At 39.9% G+C, this 22,943-nt stretch overlaps 1 protein-coding gene across 3 annotated transcripts; it reads right to left on the bottom strand.

The window, feature by feature from the left end:
• Nucleotides 1-260: 260 nt before the first annotated feature.
• Nucleotides 261-19,509, bottom strand: LOC117839418 (uncharacterized). Of its 3 annotated transcripts, none has more exons than XM_034719746.2 (51): nucleotides 19,226-19,509; nucleotides 18,597-18,897; nucleotides 18,275-18,503; nucleotides 17,846-18,185; nucleotides 17,650-17,763; nucleotides 17,447-17,575; nucleotides 17,196-17,372; nucleotides 16,913-17,104; nucleotides 15,985-16,122; nucleotides 15,743-15,865; nucleotides 15,404-15,648; nucleotides 14,744-14,847; nucleotides 14,039-14,133; nucleotides 13,705-13,941; nucleotides 13,293-13,499; nucleotides 13,072-13,174; nucleotides 12,853-12,950; nucleotides 12,564-12,709; nucleotides 12,370-12,478; nucleotides 12,150-12,296; nucleotides 11,786-11,833; nucleotides 11,566-11,694; nucleotides 11,241-11,480; nucleotides 11,008-11,154; nucleotides 10,835-10,920; nucleotides 10,654-10,759; nucleotides 10,457-10,552; nucleotides 10,136-10,288; nucleotides 9,765-9,947; nucleotides 9,443-9,678; nucleotides 9,234-9,360; nucleotides 9,032-9,151; nucleotides 8,632-8,676; nucleotides 8,397-8,474; nucleotides 8,196-8,312; nucleotides 7,052-7,178; nucleotides 5,173-5,273; nucleotides 4,965-5,093; nucleotides 4,793-4,879; nucleotides 4,269-4,415; nucleotides 4,055-4,192; nucleotides 3,135-3,179; nucleotides 2,902-3,048; nucleotides 2,732-2,793; nucleotides 2,321-2,474; nucleotides 2,040-2,231; nucleotides 1,844-1,948; nucleotides 1,438-1,569; nucleotides 860-1,105; nucleotides 676-777; nucleotides 261-601 (listed from the first exon to the last, which is right to left on the bottom strand). In XM_034719746.2, exons 1-51 carry the CDS (start codon nucleotides 19,322-19,324, stop codon nucleotides 464-466), a joined length of 7,296 nt encoding a protein of 2,431 aa, XP_034575637.1. In that variant the 5' UTR covers nucleotides 19,325-19,509; the 3' UTR covers nucleotides 261-463. The 3 variants fall into 3 exon arrangements, with proteins under 3 accessions (XP_034575637.1, XP_034575638.1, XP_034575639.1); XM_034719747.2 differs by having other exon boundaries at nucleotides 3,135-3,176; nucleotides 19,226-19,508; XM_034719748.2 differs by lacking the exon at nucleotides 4,793-4,879.
• Nucleotides 19,510-22,943: the final 3,434 nt, after the last annotated feature.

Raw genomic sequence — 22,943 nt, 5'->3', positions numbered from 1 at the left:
AAAAAAGGTGGATCTGAGCCGTTGAAAGTAGATCCAACGGTTTTAGAGCATGATCGAGGGAAAAAACAAATCGCAATCGTTAACAAGGAGACACCTCCATTAATAATTCGTTTTACAAGGAGTACGACGCATGCAAACATTGCACATGATTACTTTTACTAACCCAAGGCGAATGGTACGGACCTCATATCATATCATGGCTCAACTTGCCCTAAAAAAGGATCAAGGCTCAACTTCCAGCTTACTTAGCACAATCTGCATTCCAGAGAAAACCATCAAGTTTTACTTCAGAGGGCAGGTTCACATAGCAATCACGGTTGACTGGCCCTCGCAGTGCGAGGTGCGCTAGCTCTGTACAATAACTTAGAGCAATCTATAGAGGTACTGCAACAGCAAAATTAGAGCCAATGTGTCAGAATTCTAGTCTATAGTATCGACAAATGTACAAACAAGACGCATTTCCCTAGTGGCCACCATCTCCGAGACCAATTCCGTCATCAGCACCTTTCCCTCCACACGACCTTGCAACTGACTCGAACAGCTTCTCTATCTCGGGCGCACAGTGTGTAAAGGATCTGGTCCAGAAGCTGTAGCGTGGGTTCTGAAAAAAGACGCACCTTTTTCATTTTCAAATTCACATATGCGTATCTGTTCCGAAAAATCAAGGTAGCATACCTTTATCAGCTCAATGAAAGTAATGAGTAATCCCCAAGGATGAGGACGGTTGACAATTAACCTTTCCAAAAGAACCCTAGTTATCTGCTCCTGGACAATTTCCTGTGTTTCAATAGCATTCTTTGTCAGAAAGATATTACAAGGATGAAATAATCCAACAGAAATAGGAAGAAAGGATAATTACCTGGGTTGCCTCAGCAAACAAGTACAGAATGATGAAAGAAAAGTAGTGGGTATGGCTATTTGGATAGCGAAGCTGGTTAGCAATTGCATTGAGAATAAGGTAGCGACCTTCTGTATCCATAGTCATTACAAGGTTTCTGAACATCTCAGTAGCTGTTTCAATCTGGAATATATCCATCTGAGGACTTTGGTTAATTTGGGCTGATGCTGAAGCATTGGCCTTGTTTTGCTGCAACTGTTGCACAGCCTGCATTTATAATTTTAACACCAGCTTAGATTCTTACAATATGCAAAACTGTAGATTGCTGTACTTGTTCAAAAGAAGAGAATTTGGTACAAAACAAACAACAGGTATAATAAATTAGCTATAACCCAGAACGAATGTAGAATTAGCACAGAAAAATGAAAATGCATGCATAGATTGTAACATCTAGAGAAACATGATACGATAAAAGCTTAATATGTTTGCAAGCTTGTAGGATAAACATACAGGACAAAAAATAATTAATTCATTTTAAATCACCTAAAAAATATATTACAGAAGAAGCATGACATCAAATGGAGGACTTCACAACTAACCTGCATGCCAACGTAAAGGACAAGTGAATTAACTAGAGGAACATTGTAACGAGTCCCTGCAACATTTGCCTCGTTTTGTGGTAGCAACAACTTCTGCTTTAGATCAGTTAAAAAGAGGGAGCCTTCTGGTCTCTGCAGGGATGACAATAAGAGAATATTATGTTAGCTACGCCATCCTTCAAATTAACAAAACTATGGCTGAATGGTTAAAACACCCAACTCATAATTGGTGAATTTGCGGGTACTTTCTAATGTACTCAACAGATCAGTCTAGAAGAAGGCTTCTAGCAATATCCACTAAAATTAGAGAATTATGAAGCTGCACTATGTATATCAGCCTTGCACCAGAGAGATACATAAGTATGATAAGCACATAAAATACAAAATACAGATAATTGCCATCCACCTTTAGGTATTCATCAACCTGAGCCTTCATTTGCTTTGCCTTCAAGGCAGCATCCACATCAGTCATGATTCGAGGAGCTATTGAAATCTCCGCTAACAGATCAATCTATATCACAAGAAACAACTGGAATTGATCAAACATCTATAAGATGTGACTGCAGCAATGGAAGCACAAAGTCTTCACAAGTGACAAATACCTTTAAGTTAGGAGTGGAGGGATCTGGAAGTCTCATATTGCGTGGAAAAGCACTAAGAATAACATTGCGCATTTGAATGCAGCTTGGGGGAATCACATCACAGAAACTGAAGTGATAGTCACAAAGAAATTCAGGGAAATCATGCAATAGCACAAGCAGAACTCTTAAGGTTCCTTTGTACAAAAGGAGAATCTGCAAAAGAAACAAAAGAACAAAGAAAATCATAATGCAGCAAATAATAATCTAAGAGGTATTACCGGAAATGCAGGAACCAAACTTACAGGTTGTCCCAGTTCAGCATTTCTTAAGTATGGTTCCATGAATTTGAACAAATCAACAAGCAACCTCTGGAAAAACGGCCAGCCTTTTTGCAAATTACACATCAATAACTTTGGCATGAAGCATCGGTGGCTCACCAACTCAAGCCAAGCAAAACTACATGGAAAATGTAATTAGTTAATGAGCAACAAAACAGTATAGTAATGTAGTAACATGCAAGCATACATCTTCAAATACTAAATGCCATTCGAAAAATTTTCAACTTCAACACAAGGTGTTGGAAAATATTTAGTGCCAATGAACATGCAATGACAACTATTGTTTCATGAAAAGAAAAGGAATGAACGTTAAAGCAAGTGGGAAGCGAAATAATTCAGGAAGTTGGCAAGTGGGAACAAAAGGGCATAACATACCTCCAAGCAGGAACTCTCAAGGGTTGCAGAATATGGAATGCATTTGCAAATGCAGTCAAAATCTGGAAAAACTAACTGCGTCAGATAAATGGTCCGAACATTTGGCAATGTGAATGTCAGACTAAATGTCAAAATTAGCAACATATACATGCCACATTATACATGTGTACCTGAAAATTAGCACTGTCATGGTGAAGGTCAGAAGTAGTAAGCTCACTTAGCCAATTTATAAACAAACGAAAATACGGCCGAGGATTGAAAGAGACTTTCTTTTCTTCAGCATCTTTCTGAATTATCCTAGCTGTCACAGCAAGTATCTGCACACAAAAATCAAGGGAAACCTTTAAGCCTAACAAAGTAACAATATTCATCAAGAGCATCCTTAATTCAGGTAACCACTTACCTTGTGGAGAAGACTGCCTTTATTTGGTCCTAAATCCACTGACTGCTGAAAGAATACAAATTATTAACAGCAAGTACGATTTATCACAAACAGCTTACATACAGCAATAAAAGTATGCTTTCCACAATGCATTTACCATTGTTCAGTGATTATGAAAAGTATTTTGCTGTAAAATCAACTTAAAACATGTTCTATGCAATTACTTAGTAAATAAAACCACCTGAACAGAAATGAACAGTTTATATATATTTGAATAAGTTCAGCAACAGCACTAGTTAATGTTTAATGCTGATATGGTTTATAGTTGTTAAATGAATAAAGCTATTAAAAGGTGTGACCAAATAAAACTACCTAATAATCCAGGAAGACAGTTAAGCAAAATATTCAGAGCGGAAATGTTTGCACAAATATTCCAAAAGCATTCATTGACAAAGAGGAAGGGATGTTCTATACTTCTATGAGACTATGACCCCGCAAGATTTCATGATCATGTAGTTCCCAATCCATTTTCTCAAAATACAGTGAAGATTAACCATGAAACTTTGCATACTCTTTCATCCAAAACGAGTCAAATAACAATATTTCCTGTATATCACTTCACTAGTTCCATATGAAATTAGAATTCATATGTGATAATTTCACTGGTAAATAAATATTGGTAGAAGTTTACAGCTCATATGAACAGTTTAATAAAGTACCAAGTTTAGCTTGCTGTTAACAAGGCTGATTGTACCCTAATAGTGAACAGGACATATATGCACATCAACTTGAGTTGACCCCAACACTGTAGACTTGGTTTAACACTTTAACCTCCTAAATGGAAGTATTATACGCAGAATCTCATGCGCCTATAATCAAGGAACAATGCCCAGAAACCTACAGAAGTTACGAGTGCACAAATAGAACAGAATTGGGCATACCTTGACAACTGAAGTCACAAGTTTTGAATATGAATCAATTGAAAAATATGAAATCTGCTGTTGCTGGGATGATTGCTGAGATAGTCCACTAGGAGCAATGGTTTGGTCAGACACAAGAGAGTGTGCGATAGCAAGTTCCTGGAGAATTTTATAACATCAGAACTCAAGTATCAAGTGGATCAGTAGTATTATAGAACAAGAGTAAGAGAATTACCGTCAGACTAATGAAAAAACGGTCAGTCACATCATCTCCCTTCAGCAAGCCATTCTGTTGCAACTGCACAATGTAATTATTATATACTGAATCACCCATAGCGGGATGATCACATATTTGACACCACTCGGAAAACAAGACCGCAACCTGTGGACCAATAAATTACCATATTAGCTCTCTAGGAAGCTTAAAGCTCAAGTGCTGAATGCGAAAATAATTTTGAACTATACATAAACCAATCTATGCATGGTATTTACTATATCGGATACAAAGCAGTACCAGGAATATACACGGTAAAATTGCATAAACACCCCCATAAGTGATTTTATGGGGGTGTTTATTCAAATTTACCAATATACACTCAACTACAAAGTTTATTTTATACTTGAAAATATCAAAAAGGCTCACTGAATCACGTTACAATTCAGCATATTGTTACAACACTATAATAATAAAAAAAACTCTTGCAAAAAATCGAATAGTGCCTGATAAAAGAAAAAAGATAGTTCAATGTGTTTCTGAACCTTGTCCTGAAAATCAGCAGCATTAGCAAAAGCAATGCCATCAGCATTATCTTCTTCGTTATTCATCAAAGGACGAACAGATAGTACCTGCCACCATTAAGGAGCAATTTATCAATGTCGGAAAGAACATGTATTGTTAGGAAATTAGCAACAACTTATAATGCAATTTCACCTTTTTATCTCTTGACTGAATAACCTTTTCATCCTTTGCAGCAGCATAATTAGCAGTGTTGTTGAAGGTACTCCTTGCAATTTCAATCAAGTGCTGCAATGAATCAGGTGACCCAGGCCTCGTTGCAAGCTGGAACACAGCACACATCACCATTACTGGCAAGCCAACTAGGAGACGACCATAATATAAAACATGCACTCATACATACCTTCGATAAGACATCAACAACATTAAAAAGCTCGGAGACGCTACTGGAATCTTGGGTAACCAGTGTCTGGATGAGTGATATAGCAAATTCTGTTGCAGTCTCTGAGGACAAGCAAATGCGATCCACAATGCTCAGTGGTCAGAATATTAAAAAGTATTCAGCAGCAAATACATTACCTAAAAATTTAAGAGCACACAAGATTCCTATATGCTTAAAATCAGTATTAAAAAAACATAAAGCATAACTGCTGATGGAATGCTAGTGCATTGCTATCATTTTTTTAACAGTGATTTTTTTCCTTATTTTGGAAAAACATTACTTAATTGACAGCTTTTATATTGTACCACAACAAATTTTTCAGTGCAGGTAGAAATTATATGTAACAATGTCAAACTTGCACGGAGATATACCAGATTAAGCAACACAGGTTCTCTTTCATTTTCCATCATCTGGTGATCCAACAGTTGCCCACCAGAAGCATGTGTTGGTATGCTGCCCATTCTAAAGCACTCTATGGAATGAGTCACTCGACAATCAAGATTGCCAGAACTTCAGATGGTGCTGGTTTCTGTGCTAAACCCAAAAGAGGGGGAACTACAGAAGGTCGCTCGTAATGTTTCGTTTCATGTTGCACACTGGATGTGGAGTCTGGCAGGAGCCAAGGGGCTCTCCCTGCTCAATGCCAGAGGAGTGGGTTAGGAGGTCAAGAGGTCTTAGGGTCAGGTCCTGCCATTTATGTAATAGGTGATCAAGTCTATCCAGTGTGTGTGTGTGTGTGTGTGTGTGTGTGTGTGTGTGTGTGTGTGTGTGTTCGGGTCTATGTATGACTCCTATTAATGCAACGATACGCAGCTCTCCTGCGTGTTCGAGAAAAAAAATGTTGCACACTGGAGCACCTTCCAAGTTTCTTTCAAAACAAAAAAGTTTCGCATTGGTCTTATGCTCTGGTTTTTTGTTTCCCTTGTTCTTCTGTTTTTTACAGTTTTTTCATCTATAAAAGAAATGATACACAGCTCTCGCATACGTTCAAGAAAAAAACTGAGTTGCTTGAATGCAGTGTGTTTCCTTTTCAATGTCAAATACATAGTATCCAATCCACTGCTGATACTAAGCTACAATATAATGCATATTTTACCTCAGATGCTTAACCTTAGCGATCACGCTTTACAGTCTATAGCCCCAAAGAAACATTGCATGTTAACTCATCAGTGGATCAAATTGATCAAATTATTCACTGTGTTGCCTTCTCATTTGTTAGTTTCAGAAAGTCAAACCATCTTCTTTGATATCCCTTAGTATCATGCAGCATAAAACAAGATTATGCATACAATTTGTTCGGGGGTGATAGATGAATACAACCCAATTAGAAGGATATAAATAAGGATCTGGTTTAGGTGATAAGTAGTGGCTCTGTTTTATTTCCAATGTTATTAGTACTACATATCACCCATGTACCAGATTGCACAATTCAAACAGCTAGTATTCCAGATAGGGTCTGAACACCAGGATAAGGGCCACATCGTCCTCATCAACACCAGCTTTGATTCTGAGCACCAGCTTAATTGCTAATGGAATACAAAGGGCCCCTTTATATATATACGGATTACATGCTTTGATGCCTAAATTAATAATTCTATTATTATAGAACCAACCTCACCTCTACCTTTAATTTCCTAAAAGAAATCATCATCATCCTAATTAGATTATCCCTACTACCTCATCTTACTTATTCAAAATTTATGGCTAATTCGGAACCAAATTACTGCAAGTACCTGGCCCATGAACATAACACTGCCATAACAGCTACTGATTAGGCAAGGTGTTTTGTTTCCATCCTTAAATTCTACATGCAGAAGAAATATGTTGTGTTTCAACTTACTATTTCTTCCACCATCTATAAGCTTTGCCAAATGAACATTGTACTCCCCAAGATTAAGCAGATCAGAACGAATAAGTCCAACAATTATGTCCATGTTAAACTTCTTCTCCTCATCTGAATATATTACCTGCACAGAAAGTATAGTTTATAACACGATAAGGTTTCAGAAATCAATTGCAACAGAAACTATGCAACAAGTCTAAATAAACATGGCACTAGAAGATTCTACCTTGCAGAACAAGAATAGATTGTTCTAAAGTCACTAGACGTATGGAAACATGCCACTACAACTTTATCAGACATGAGATGTTGAGGGAAAATCAGATGATGGCCAGAAGGTGATTGTGGATGCCACATGGATCATTTTGGATATCAAGATCAGTTTTTTTGGATTCATAGTGCTGAGTGCTGACACCCAAGAATTTTTAATACCAAAAGGCTAAGAGGGAAAACTGATTAGCTTGCATGGCAAGGGTTCTACTAGTTAGTATGTCTAATCACTCAATGTTAGCCTACTGAACAGCAATTTTAGTAGGTAAAATTGCTGAATGTTTGCCTACAAAAGGATTCTACTACAACATATGTAGCTCTAATTGCTGTTATCTATAGAAATTACTACCTCCATCCTGCAAGGAATGCAATCCTCCCCACAAAGAGTGAAATTTTGTGGATAGTACATGCGCATTAATTTGGTTTATGGCATGCATTTTTCATCGGTGATTCGATGCTTCTGTGATTCGTAATTAGCGCTTGTGCATTAATTTGCCACTGCCAAACCAGAGGTCACTAATGATATCCCCATCTCTCTGTAGCATCAATACCAAATATATTGAGGGGTGGGCACTACCAGATCCTCCAAACTAACACCTATCTCCTCATGTATAGTAGCACCAAAGTGCCACCTCACATACTCGATTTAGTTCAACTAAATATAAAACCTTTTGACTTTAGAGTCTTTTGCCACTGAATTCAAATATAACACGTGGAGAGAAAACTATCCCGAGTTATACAGTAGTAAATAAATCAACAACACAAGAAGAATAGAAGAAAAGACAGCAGAATCAGATCTTTGCAAGGAGCTAGAAGTGGCAACGATCATATTTTACTTTAGAATAAAAGGTGATGGCTACTGCAGGAAACATACCCAGCTCGTTAACTCTTTCACAACAAGTTTGCAAACATCACGCACTGCAACAAGGGTTGCTAGAAGCCATGTGACAAAAGTGTTCTTTGACGCATTTTCATACAAACTTCTGAAAACCTGGAAACAGAACAGCACAAAAACTCAAGGAAAGAGACAATAAATGGAACAAATGTTGAACTTGTAGCATAAATGATGACACACCTTCTGTGCAACTGCTAAAGCAGCTTCGTCCCGACTGACACATCTGAACAAGATATCAGGAACTTCCGCGATAATGGACTAAACAAAACAACAACAAAAATAAATACCACTGTGTCAGGAAATGATTAATCTGCGAGAAAATGTACCTAGCCTACCAATAGAAGAAAGAATCTAAAATACAGATAATATGAAATCCCTCATAAGGAATATTCAAATGTGTAGCCGCAAAGCTGACCTGAATTTCCCCATCTTTCCCATTATTCGCAATCAAGGCTTCCAGCTGAAAGATAGAGAGTATGAGAAGTTCATTAATGATACTCTTTCCCAAAAAGTGTACGAAACATTAACACATATGGCAGCTAGAGGCAAAACAAACAAACCAAACGTAACAAGGTGTACTAATATCATGACTTGTGGTTGAAGATTATTTGCATATACCAGAGAGAAGAAATGACACTAAGATCTGCATGCAAGGTTCCTAAGTAGTCAGCAGAACACACGGACAAACATTAAAAGAACTTACTCCATTTCTGGGTTCACTTTAGTACCTAACAAGCTGACATGGATCATGACGTCCCTCCATGATACCAATTGGATTCAATACAGTTACCTACTAATATAAAAACTACTATTACCTTCTGCCAAACATGCTGATATCTCTCCAGTGCATCACCAGTATTCAGTAGTTCCGGAAAGGCAGATCCTAGACGATTAATAGCAACAGTGGGCGAAGGCTGTATTGCAGCACCTATATCCTGAAAGCAGAGTTGGGCAAAAAAGTTTAATCAAACAATCTTCAGTATGCTTCATCTAAACACAAGAATAGAAGTTACTAACTTTAGTTGTAGTTGCTAGTTCACCCACTAGAAGGTCACCAGAGGCCATAGGAGGAAAAACAGATGCGACATTTGCGATTCCCGAAACTTGGCCAGAACTGTCGGCTGTGCCAACTTGAGCAGAAACACTGCAAAAGGCGATATAGACATCCTGAACCAGGTACTTCAGTGTACAGATAAGAAAAACAAAAGGGAAGTCCTCATCCTTACCCAGAAAGTTGTGTAGCACCAGGATCGGTCTTATCAGGTATTAGTTCTGTTGACTGATTTGCAGATGTGAATGGGGCAAATTGGAGAGTTGAGAAACTACTGGAGGCTGATGGTGCTAAAATTGGGCCATGAGCTGAAGCAATACTGGAATCGGTTGGGGCAACAGCTACGGTTGTTGCAGGAGTTGTTGCAGCAGCATTTTGACTACTCTGGCTATGCCAAACAGTGATAAAGTCCTGAAATTGACAATGAAATAAGATGCGAGTGTTTGGAACAGGAAAAAAATACTGAATGTGAAAACATTCATGATGTGCTGCTTCACCTCATATACTCGCCGTTGGACAGCAGACAAATTACCAGAAGGCTTAGGACGAAGCACATCGGGTACACGTGAAAGACCTTGAGTGTAAGGGGAAACATCATAATACGCAGAGCCCTGTAGTTCCTTTTGTCTCCTGAGCTGTGAAAAAGGTTGCTTGATGTCTCCATCAATCATCTCAACGGCCTGCAATAATACCATTGATGCTGTGATGCTGAAGCGGAGATCTCATGGTTTGCCTTGTGCCATTATTGTCACAGTATAGAAGTAACAAGTAACCAAAAATAGAACTTATTATAAAGGACTACAGAAAGAATGTCTGCATTTTTTTCGCCTAGAAGCATAAAAAGAATCAAAGAATGCCAAAGAGCTACCTTGCGTGTTGCCACAGTCTCCGTTAGAGCACATCCAAGATCCAGATTATCATTAACAAGAATTTGAATAATTTGCTCAGTGGTTTCGCTGTTACTAATCAGGTTCTGAACAAGACTTCGAAGATGAGATAACAAAGCAACGCGAAGGGGCTCCTGCAACCCAAGATAAAAGTTGAATGATTTTTGGTGAGATCCAACCAGAATAATACTAATCAAATCAAATTGACTAAAAAATGGAACTTGGGCATGGGTTGGCACTTGGCAATCCTATTATTTTTAAGAAAAAATGTGACAAACTAGGAAGACTTAAGAATATAATACCTTGGAAGTAACGTGGGCTAAACTTCCGGCTAATGTACCAACCATCAAATGTGCAGAGCGAGATATGGTACCATCATCAGATTCCATTGCATAATCCTACACGGAAGCAAAAAATGCTAACATGTTACAACAAATCCACCAGTAATACAAATATCTAATGCTGATAGGTGATTACTGAAATATTACAAAATGTTTACCTTTAGAATAAGTTCCTTGGTGGTTCGGCTAGCTATCGTAACACTTCTTTGAATGACAGGACCTATAATCTCCTTAATAGCCTTATCCAAAGCCACATCCATGATTCTATGAAGATCATGATTGTCGTCAGATGAGTAAATGAAATTACAGTGCATGATAAGTTTATATAGAGAAACATACTTGCTATACTGCAACTGTGGGCCAAGAGAGTTAAGCTTTTCATTGATTCTGAAATATATATCGGCACGTGGAATTGCTGCCATGAGCTGTTAAGAATTCATTCAAGGGAATAAGTATACAAGTACTAAAATTGAAGAAAGGGAGGGAGGCATAGAAAAGAAACAAGTATCAACCTGACTCAGAGAAAATGGGGATGGTGATGGAGTTTGAGGTGGTGCAACCTGGGTCAGGCTGTGAGAGGTAACCTGTTCAGGCATGATTAAAGCAACCTTATCATCTTCAACCATGCTGTTTGGAGGTAGACGAATAGGTGCTGCATACTGCACAACAGAATTACTCAACGTAAATCAAAACATTAGAATGCAAAAAATCTGAAAGTCACTGCCTAAAAGAGCAGTAAACTAACCTGGTTAAGCATATTTGGAAGGCTTGTAGCACGTGAAGTGCTATTAATATCTGGTTGTAGTTCCACATGGTTCATTGAAGGAACGATACCGGAAGAGACCTCTGCAGCTGCCGATGTTTGAGATGTACTAACATCTTTATTTGAAAAATCCGGATTTCCCACAACTTGCCGAATCCGATCTTTAAGAAGAGAAGATGGTTTTACATCTTTCATGTCCACACTAAGATTCTTAAACAAGACCTGAGACCCCAAATAATCAGACTTAGAAGTCATTCTCTTAAGCAGAATATATCCTTTAGTACCACAATTTAGAATATGCACAAACCTCAATGTCAAACTTCAGGTTCATTTTGAGATTTGGTAGGTTATATATCTCAACAAGTAGACTAAGAATACCCATTGTCCAAGGATTTGGAGGACGATATGCTATACTTGAATGGCAAGGCTCAAGAATCTGGGGAGAAAAACAGTATCACAATGACAAGCACAACAATCGGTTATGCTTCTTTATTAGCAAAAAACGAGGTCAAGATAAAGAGCAGCACCTTTGAAGTAAATGGAATGACCGCAATCATCAAACCCCTTTCATAAGCCTGAAAAAGGGAAATCAAAATTGAGTATGTCAGGTCAGGGAAGAAGCATTATGTTTAAACCATACTGCTTCATCTGCTTGACAAAGCACCATTGCACAAATATATGAAACTTAAAACACCATTAATTCAGTATTTAGTCGAGATTCCAAATGTAAAATACAGCAAGAGATACACCGCAAGTAAAAGCGTTCAGACTTCAGAAGTTTAAAGATTGTATGCAGCAACTAACAGCATAACGTACAGGTTATGGAATGAGCATGACACAGAATTACAGAATGAAGAAAAAAAGTAAGCTGGTTTAAATCGAAGTACTTACCTCCACTATTAAAATTTTTGGGTCAATTTCCTTAGCTCGCAATGTTTGATTCCTACCTATGGTGAATTTTCCAAGCCAGCTACCAAGATTTTTTAGCAATGAACGCTCTTCAGAACTAGATTTGATCAGATCTGATTGTAACAACACCTGTTGAAAACGAATTTTAGTTTTCAAGCAGAGCATGACTTAAATAAAATAAAGACTAATATTAGAGTATGACCTTGCAGTTCTCATATGTAGCTTTCATTATTTCCTTATTCAAGGATTTTGAGTTAACCTTGTCGAAGAACTTCAAATACAAGTCATGAAAATTTGGTTCGATGCTTGCCCTGCAAAGACATGCACACAATTCTGCAACTGAATACATTTTGTTGAATTAAGTAAAGAAAAGTACAATTGTATCATCATGTGTACCTTTTCATGACCATGTATTGCGCAAACCAAGGATAATACTGTTCTTGTAAAACCTCATTAAACTCTTTTGCCTTAGCCTCCATATTAGAAGTGGAAATATTATTGATCATGAAGAAAATTTTGTCTTGAACTTCAGATGGTGGGGCCTAGGTGACAACAGAAAAGTTAGTCTAAAATTAAACTTATTCACTACCTTACATAACGTGACTATGCCTTTGGACCTAATCTATTGTGCCCTCTAGGTGTTTACAAGGACATCTGGTGTAATTCACTCTACAATTAAACAAACCTCGATTGGTGTATCTCTTCGTTCAGCTGCAGCAACAAGAGTCTCAATATTTAAAGCAGCTCCAAATCCTGTAGTGTAGGAAGGTTGTCGAAGGATGCCTGGAAAACAATGGGGCATATCACAAACCCAGCCATGCAATATATTAAGGGCAGAACAACTACAGTTAGCTCTACCACTTTCCTGGATAATATTAACTCAAGATGTGAGGGAGAAAATAACCTGATGGAGCTGAACTTCTAGATCGTAGAAAACCAGAAGGTTGTGAAAGACCTGATGCAGTGCTAGAATGATGAGAAGCTTGAGAGGACAGTGACACAGTAGCCTGGACATGTTCAGATTTTGCAACAGATTAAGGAAAACATATATAGTCAAGAGATGCAGAAGTACAGATTTCTGCATTTGCCAAACATTTCACGACATGGAAATGTAACATCCAATACCTTTGGATTAACACCCAGATCACTAGAAGTTGAAGCAAGAGGTGGCTGACCAATAGGCATCATGGTTTTTGCTTGACTAGTATTAGTCGAACCTTTGGACCTCTCCCCTAGAAAACCCTGGTTCCTCTGTTGTAGAGCAAAGGAAGAAATTGTCCTATCTAGTTGTGTTGGTGTTGAATTTATGAACTGCCACGATGCTTCAGAAGACTGCATACACCATGCATTTGTTTCAGAAAAGGGATTGATGATGATGTAAATGAAATGAGAAAGGATAATAATTAATATTATTAGTTTAGGAAAGTGGGAAAAAACATGTAGAAAGAAGCTTCTGTCACTAAAACCAGTTGAATGTTTCCTGCTTGACTTCTTGTAACCCAAGGACCACTGAATTGAAATTGAGATGCGAGTGTACCTCTATGTTCTCAATAGACTGTGAACCAGAACCCCGCTGATCCACAGGAAGCATGGCCCCCAAATTTGGCTCATTTTGACTCAATGATATCTTCGCAAGTGCTTGTTCAATAGCAGAAACTAACTCAGCATGAGTTCCGCGAAGATGTGAAATTTGCAGTATATGGTTGCAATATTGTGGCCACTCAATTACTCGATCCATAAATTGCTCCAACGCTGTTGTACCAAACATAAACATCTGCAACCATTGTGCCATCAGATCTAAAAGTTCCATATATAACTTGGTAAAGGGGGAGAGTAGAGATAACTGAAAGAAGAAAGTAATCATAGAAAACCTTTGAATCAATAGATTTACGCAGGGCGTCGAGAACACCTCGTAGAGCAATTCCGAGTGCCAGGTGGGCCACAAGTTGATGCTTTATGACAGAGCCTAATTCCAAACGAAAAAACAGAGTCAGCTTGTTCGAGCTGATAGTGACTTCAGTGCTTCAGCAGAACACATTTGATGCAATGCATGCAAGACAATCATGCGATATTTCTACCCTGTCCTACTTACCCTAGGAAAGATCACAAACGAGGTAAGCACTAATACGTTGCAAATCAGAATCAAATAACATTAGCCAGGTAACTTCCTATGAAAGGTCATCACAATCAATGCTGGGAAGTATCACCCAACTTAAATGACACAGATGCAAGCAGAGCATGCATGTGTGACACAAACATTTCTTCCACGAGTTCAAAAGAAGTATTGAAAATACACCAGTCATAAAAAAATGAAATCATCTAAATCATTTATGTCTCGTAAGTCATAACTGCAGCACTAGTTTCCTATATAAATACTAAAGCAAATAAACATGCAGTCCCAACAAACCAAGACCTAGCTTACAGTTTTGCATCAAAATATATGATGTCCGAAGCTAAAGCAAAATGCAAAGCTTTGGTAAACAACAACATACTCGAAAACATTGCAGCAATTAGTAAATAATGTACTGTTCAATGCCAATGTGATTCTGGATAACCTGAGAAAAGCCAAGACTTACCAAAAAGCACGGCAGCTAATTTAAGTTGTGCATCTGGATACTTTGGGAAGAACTTGTATTCTTCAAACAAATTTGAGATCATGCAGTTGAAAATTGATTGCTCCCTGTTTACCCATAATATTATCAAATCAACATCAGTAAGTGAATATAACTCAAAACAAGTAATCCAGAAGTGAAAGAAACAAAAGATGCTGTCAGTTGTTTCCAGATTATAACTCAGACAGCTAATTTACATGACTGCCCTGTCTATGCAAATAAGAAAGTCAATAATATGATAATAAAAAGGGAACTACTTTGGCCACCAGCTCCCTCACTTAATAGGTTGAACCCCAGGCATATTCCAATGAGAGAAAACAATGGCTAAACCAATTACCAAGCGACTCATCAGGAAAAACTAAAATTTCCATAAACACGACCAATAAACATAGCAGTGCCACGTCAAAATAAAGATCTTGGCTACGTTAACAAGTACAAATACAGAAAGCCTGAGGAACAGAAGAAATAATTTAAAGCCACTACATGGTATGCCTGTAATACAGTCAGTTTTTAGTTACCTCTTACAATTAGTTTTTTATGATACACATATTTGAGTCAGAGAGGCAACAGATTAAGCGAAACACAGATCAAGTCAAGTATGGAAAGTTGAACAATGAAAAGCACCTCTTGTCTTTAGATTCTTTGAAGCGTGACAGCATCTGTATCATAGCATCAATGCTTATCTGTCCAGCAAACATCTGTTGAAAATAAATATTTGCCTGAGCTTCAATGTCTTCAGAACCTCCATCAGGAGGGGGCATGTCCCTTCCTACATCACCACCATTCCTTGATTCATACACTGCCTCAACTCTCTTAAGTTCATCCACTAGTTGGTTAGACAACAGCTGCCCAGAGTGAGAACGAAGAACCTGTAAATGCACATCATTTACTCATATGTTTAAATTCATGTAAAAGTTAAGTAGATAGACCATAGCAAAAGCACAAACGGAAAAAAAATGAAACCTTTATAAACACAGGGCAAGAGTCCTGGCAGATATTTGAAATAGTAGCTTGAGGATGGTGAATGGAACCTTCCACAGCACCATAATTTGTGCTTACTATTTCTTTCAAGAACTTAACACATTCCTGGTAGTATTGTTAATATGTTAGCATTTAAATCGTAGTGCCAAGCCGAACTTGTACATGAAGAAAAGGAAGCATATCCACGACTATGTCGCGTGATCTGTGAAAAAGTCATGTGTTACCTCGAGAAAAGTCGCTCTTTGTGTACTCAACTTTTCAGTAAGCCATTTCTCCAGATTGCTATGGTCCTTCCTAAAGGCAGCTGTAGCAAGTCTAATGCTAAAAGCAAATGGGGTGGAATCAAGGACAGTAGACAAGATCTGTTTCAGGGGAAAATATGGATGAGTAATGAAACAAGCAGTAACTCATTAGTATCAAAACAAGTTATTCTGAACATAGCCAATATGAATGCCAAATCCAACTAAATAAATTGTATAATTCAAGCTAATGCAAAAATTCTTCAAAAGCAACATCACATATTTGACTAATTGATAAATCGCATTAAATGTTTAGGGCTTTAATCCACTATAAATAGTTAATGGCACCCCATGGTTGCTTCTGTGAAGTGTTTAACTTTATAAGATGATCTGATGTGGATTTTCTTTCAGCAGAAAATTCCCTTCCATGCAAGATACATTATCAATTCATAAACCATCCTGGGTCCTCACGTGTAAATATATTATCAAATCAGTCATTCTGTCAATGCTTGTTGCCCACAGACCGCAGTCAATTTTAAAGACCCTGTATAGTATCCAACGCTCACCATCACTTTCGTTAGTTCGCCACCATGGCTTAGCAAGGCACTATTATTATTATTTGTCTTAGCTTCCCATTAGTATTTTTTTCTCTGTAGTGTTGCAAACAAGTTTGCCAGCCAAGTTTCCATTAGCATATCCAATTGAAAATATTAATGCAATAACTACAAGTTTGAAGTTTATTTTGTATATGGCAATATTCACCATGGATGCAATAAGATACCCAGTAAAAATTCATTAAAGTGCATGCAAAAACAGTAAGCATTTTAACTTCCAAAAAGGAAGAGGACTATAAAAAGGTTGATCAGTAGCCAACTCACTACATAAGGTATTAAGGTTCATATTACTGGGTTACCTTTATGTCTTCACATATCTCAACAGTTCTCAGAAGACAATTTATATCAGAATGAGCATCAACAAATCCTCGAAGAGTAAGGTAAGGGTTAATATGCCACATGTAGTTCATAAGACGGCTGTGCATGGTGTTCTTCAACATAGAAGGAAACACATGAGACAATACTTCATGTTGAATGAGATTATATGTAGTCTGCAAAAGATAATTAGAGAGTTAAAAACATGCATTACTCAAGGATGTGGAATATGGTTAAGTTCAGAAATACTAGGGACAGAAAACATACATTGATGTGGCTAACACCAAGAAGTAACACTTCAGGACAATGAATCAGGGGATAATCAAGCATTGTTCGCACTGGCTTTGCATAGCCAAGTTCAGCAAGCTGACATAACACCTCAAGAAGGTCTAGGCAGTACCAAGCCTGATTGCCTTGGTTAAGATTTCCCAAGTCTGGAAAAGCCTAAAGAAAACAAGAAAGGTTATATGCATGCATTTATATTAAGAGAAAGGTGACAGTATGCTAGGATGAGATACCATCTTCCTGGTACAATGTGCGAAAGTAAATGTATCATTTGGCAAAGCCACTGCATGTTTCAAGAATGACAGTTGTCCTTCTGTATTTTTCCACAATGTCCCACAGATTGCATGAAGTGGGAATGGGTCCTACACGTACCATGAACCAGTCAGCTGAGTTGTTCAGAAATCTAGTATCAAGAACAGGAAATAATTGTATATACCTTGCAAGCTCGAGAATATATAGACATCAATAAACGAAAAGATGCTTCATCAGGGATATTGAAACCCTCATGATCGAGATTTTCCATAACATGCGCCCAGTTAGTTCCGGGTGCCTGCATTTTACAAGTATTGTAAGAATAAAGAAAGGGAAACAACAAGCAAGCAGCAAAAGAAAAAGAGAGAGTAAAGGCTCACAATTTCATTGATCGAATCCACAAGGACATCTATATTCCAGGCAGTCAGCTGAGATGAATCAATTGTTTGGCTGTTCCCAAAAGCCGAAAGGAATATTGAATATGTGTTTTGAGTCTCTCCAACACCAATACGAGTGCAAACAACAGCGCCGAGTAACTTCGATATTCCCATATCATCAAGAGGCTCAAAGTGTGATAGTATCTCCTTACAATGAGCAATATCAGAAGTACACCCATATCCCAGTTCAGTGATAATATCGGGCAGGCTTATCTGTTTTCCAATTTCAGATAGAAGGGAATCAAAATCATCATCTAAGCTACCAATGCACAGCTCCGTATGTCTGCAAGACACAAAGAAAGCAAAGAATCACGTGAATAGGGCACCATCATAAATGAAACAACCGTATATAAATGAGGTAACTATGAAAACCTTGAAGAATTTGCTTGATTGCAATTGGCTTCCTGAAGTGAGATAGGAACATAGAATGGCCTCTCTTTCACATTTAGTAGGGAGATTATGTTAGTAAAAGAGTCCATATGCTTTGAGAGGCCTTCAGTCTGGAGAAGAAACACCACAATCTCCTGAATCCGATCATTTGATACAGAATGAGCATGATTTGAGCATAACTCCTCAATTTGAGTAATTGTAAATTTCCTCCCTGCATAGCAAGAATTAGATAAGCATCTAAATGGGAGAAGGAACAGTTTGCAAACATCTAAAAGAAAAAACTTTCCAAAATCCAGCTATTTACCTTCCAGACTCAAATCTGGATTTTCAGAATCTGACAGAGCAAGTCCAACTCCAACCCTCTCAGCTGCAGATAGCTCAAGTTCATTGGACAGTGTTTCAAGGAACCCATTGCTGACAGGTATTGCCCTCAGTGCTTCACAGAAACTGGTGCTGAAATAGGGTTTATCCAAACAATATCTGAAAATGATGGCTACGAGGTCACGTTTTGATTGGGGGTTCTTTGCCCCACCAACATTCAGCAGCACTTCGTCCACACACACTTGAAGCAACAAAACGCACCCATCAGGGCTGCAATCCGCAAGCTGAAACAATAGCGATTAGTAAGAAACATGCTAAGAGTGTCTTCATAGCTAGAGCAAACAAGGATGCATAAACATGTTAAAATTAGTGATTAGGGTAGCTGAATCCACAAAAGCCCTACAACATAGAGGCGTCTCTAAGCACGGGATCGACAGTGGACAGATCATACAAAAACCCTAGATTAATCCAAACATTAGAGCCGTTTCTAAGCAGGGGATCAGCAATGGGCAGATCGACTGCACATCCTGACTAGCGAATTGCCAATCGGTCGTGCAAGCACAGCACAGCATGTCTAGGGTTGGGGCTGGGTAGCAGATGCTGGAGTGTTACCTGGCAGAGCTCGCGGTAGATGGGGTCGAAGGTGGACTCGTCGGCGCCCTGGATCAGGGAGCGGACCTCCGCGGCGACCGCGGGGTTGAACGGGATCATCCCGCCGGCTGGGAGCGGGGAACGCGGGCGGCGATGCTAGCTAGGGCTGGATCGCTGCGGGTCTCTGCTGCTTCGAGCGCGAGGCGGAGAGGGCGAATGAGGCGAAGCGGGGCGTCGATGAGTCGGGTGCGTCAGGCCGGGATTAGAGTCGGGACGGACGGAACCGTGGGGAAGCGAAATGCCAGTGGGACTGTGGGAGGGCACCGGCTCGGGCGTCGGGCTAGGTTTTGAGGTTTCAGATGTGTTCGCTCGCGTGGCAAGGGAAACGGAATCTATGCTTGACGTCTTGCTGGTTAACGAAACAGACTGAACTATGAGTAGCGTTCCCCGTTTCAAATTGTAAATCATTTTAACTTTTCTAAATTATAAATATTATTGTTTTAATTTTTCCAAATTATAAATATTATTATGCATATACAATATATCACGCTAAAAATTAAAATAACCTACATTATTGACGAGTAGCATTTATTGACGAGCGGCCATGACGAAACAAGCCAGCGCAGCCCGTGTCGATAAGATCATTAAAAGATCTAAATAAACGAACAATCCATCATTTTGCAGTTTTGTATTTTTGTTACGGGAAAGCTAAGATTCTAAGAGGAAAACTTCTCGATTTAGGTTTACATTGGGAGCCCCAAGATGGGGAAACACCACAATATTGAAATCAAGAACATCAAAAAAAAAAAGAAAATAGAAGGAAGGAGGAGGAGGAAGTGAAATAAAATATCCCCGCAAGATACAACTACACAAACCTCCTCTTCTTCTCCGATGATCACCTTATCTTCTACGGCGACAACGACTCCAACTCTAACGAGCTCTTTTTCGGGTTAGGATTTTGGATTGGGTCTATGCCTACGAGATCTGGAGGGATGGTCAAAGCAGTTGTCGGGTCGGCGATGGTGGTGAGGTGTGGGTGGGATGGTGGGGCGGTGCCGCCGCCCGCCACGGTGGTGGTAGGGGTGGGTTGGGGATGGGGGCATCAAGGTAGGGGTCAGAGGTGGCTGTGGGTTGTGGCCTTGTGGGCAACGGTTCTAGCGGCGATGGTGCTGCTGCAACTGGGTGGACGCAAACATGGAGGCTTGGGGAAGGAATGGAGGGGGGAGAGGGCCGGCGAGGGCAAGCTGCTAACTAGATGGGGCAAAGCTGATTCACATCATGGCGGAGAATACGAAGAACGAATGGGTGTGGGCAGTCGGGTGGAGAAAGATGAGGGGATTTTTTTTTCTTTTTTCGAGGGGAGGGAGGAGGCAACGGACCGCGGGCTCTCAATGGATGCCTATTGGGAGAGTGCATTCGTAATAGTAGCCTCCTTTTTATTATGAAAGTGAATCATAAAAAATTCAAAATAGACTTGCCCAGTTGAATTTCACGAGCAAAGAGAAAGAATAAACACCACACTGTTGGAATCAACAACATCACAAAAAAAGGAAAGAAAATAGAAGGGGACAGAGGAAGAAGCGAAATAAAAAATCTCAAGATCCAACTCCACCAGACTCCTCTTCTTCTCTGACGGTCATTTTGTTGTCGTACATATATCTATGGGCCCACTAGAAGGTTTGAACAGTCCCAAATACAGGACTAGACACTGAGACATATCTGACATGGAGGCTATGGCGCAGGACGACGTAGTGGCAAGATAGGAACTAGTCGAGGATTAGGAAAAGTACTCATAACAATCAGAGTAGGACTCGCCTAGTCGAATCCGACTAGTATTCTAGTAAATCAACCGACCTATAACCCTACCCTCAGCAATATAAGGCATCGCAGATGGTGCTGGACATTTCTAACGCCACATTGCGTCGATCCTGGACAAGAAGTAACAAACCATCAAGCTCCAGTATCAAGCTCTCATTGAGAATTTTGACGAAATTTCAATTTCTAACTTAGTCAGAGGTTGGGGGGACGAACCAGGGTACAACTCGACTTCTCCGGTAGTCGAATTGATTTTCACGACTCCTCCCGCTAGTCCAATTGATTTTCACGACTCGACGCTTAAGCTATCATGCAAGTCGGATTACTATCCGAGTCGATTCCCATTCGGAATCCGCAACACGGCTACTATTTATCAGGCTACCCTGTCCAGATCACATTCCAATACGGAAATGATCAAGGATTTCGACTACTACTCGGACCCGGATGAGGAGACCCCTTTATTAGGTCCGCAGCAGAGTCTGGTGATTACATCGACTCCACAAGGAAGATTTGTCTACTGGCCCAATATGAAGCCACCCGCTCTCGCCAAGGACAATGATTCACACCTTATCGCCTACCTCGACACCCTCCCGTACCAGGAGGGAGATCCTCTATCGCCCATCTACGAGGAAGGTGGCACCATAGAAGTCATCACTTTAAGCTCGGGAAACTACTCTCCAGAACGAGAACTCTTCGCTCTTGTTGCTGGACAAGAGGGCGAAGAAGAAGAGCGACCGGGCAGAAACCCACGGCATGAACGTCACCCAGATGATGTCTCACAGGATGAACTCACTGCCAACATTGCCGGAGAAGAGACTGAAGCTCAAAGAACTCGACGATGAGCGACAAACGCCGCGAGGGCAGAACGTCGCCACCGCCTTGCAGCAGACCTGCCAATCATAAACTTGGATAACGCCTTTGAAGCAGTTCAAACGCGTCAACATCGTACTCCCCTTGCCACCATCGCGTCCATTGATCTCATCACCCGCACAATGCCGCAAGATAAATATAGTAGACAATTGGCTGAACTGGTGCAACGTACGTACGAACAACTCGATTAGCAGAACCCAATACAGTTAGTTCAAAGCTCCCCATCCTAGCATAGTCAACATGGCAATAGCCATAGATGCCCTCTATCCAGACCACGTCAAATTGGAGGCACCAAACCAAGCTAAACTGGAGCAGAGGGTAGTCGGGCGGGACCCTCGGGCAGCCATGGCAACCGCGGGGTTAACCCAGAGCTTGAACACCCAGTAGAAGATCTTCGCAACAAGATCAATACCAGTTGCGACGCCCGTACCATCATTGACGGATGACGCCGCGAGCGCGAACAAAAAGTCGAACACCCAGGGGATGATTCTGACGAGTTCTCCATCTTCTCTAGACATGTGAGGAGGACAATTCTACCCAAAAAAGTCAAACCCCCGGGTATCACCAAGTACGATGGCAAGTAGGACCCAGTCCAATGGCTCTAATGCTACTCGTTGTCAATACAAGCAGCTGGTGGAAACGACGACACCAAATTCATCTACTTCCCCATCTGCATGGAGGCGGCACCACTCACATGGCTCAAATCATTAGATAAGAACTCCATCGGCACGTGGAAGGACCTTAAGGTAGCGTTCACCAACAACTATGCAGGGGCAATGCAACATCCTAGCAACAGGATCAACTTGTCTCAAATTAAACAGCAAGAAGGTGAGACCCTGCGGAGTTACTTACGTCGCTTCTTCAACAAGAAAGCTATAATTGTGGACATCACGGAGCATGACATTATAGATTACTTCCAGAACAGCCTTTACGACCGCCGGATGTCCAGGACTTCGGCAGAAGACGGCCGGCTGATGTCAAATCCCTTAAGATCATGGTACAGGTGTGGACAAATGAAGAAGACAGGGAGATCAAGAGGTTTGAGTCCAATCGC

Source organism: Setaria viridis, chromosome 9 (genome assembly GCF_005286985.2).
Source record: "Setaria viridis chromosome 9, Setaria_viridis_v4.0, whole genome shotgun sequence".
Classification (NCBI taxonomy): Eukaryota; Viridiplantae; Streptophyta; class Magnoliopsida; order Poales; family Poaceae; genus Setaria; species Setaria viridis.
The sequence above is the reverse complement of the archived record's forward strand: the minus strand, read 5'-3'. Positions and strand labels throughout refer to the sequence as shown.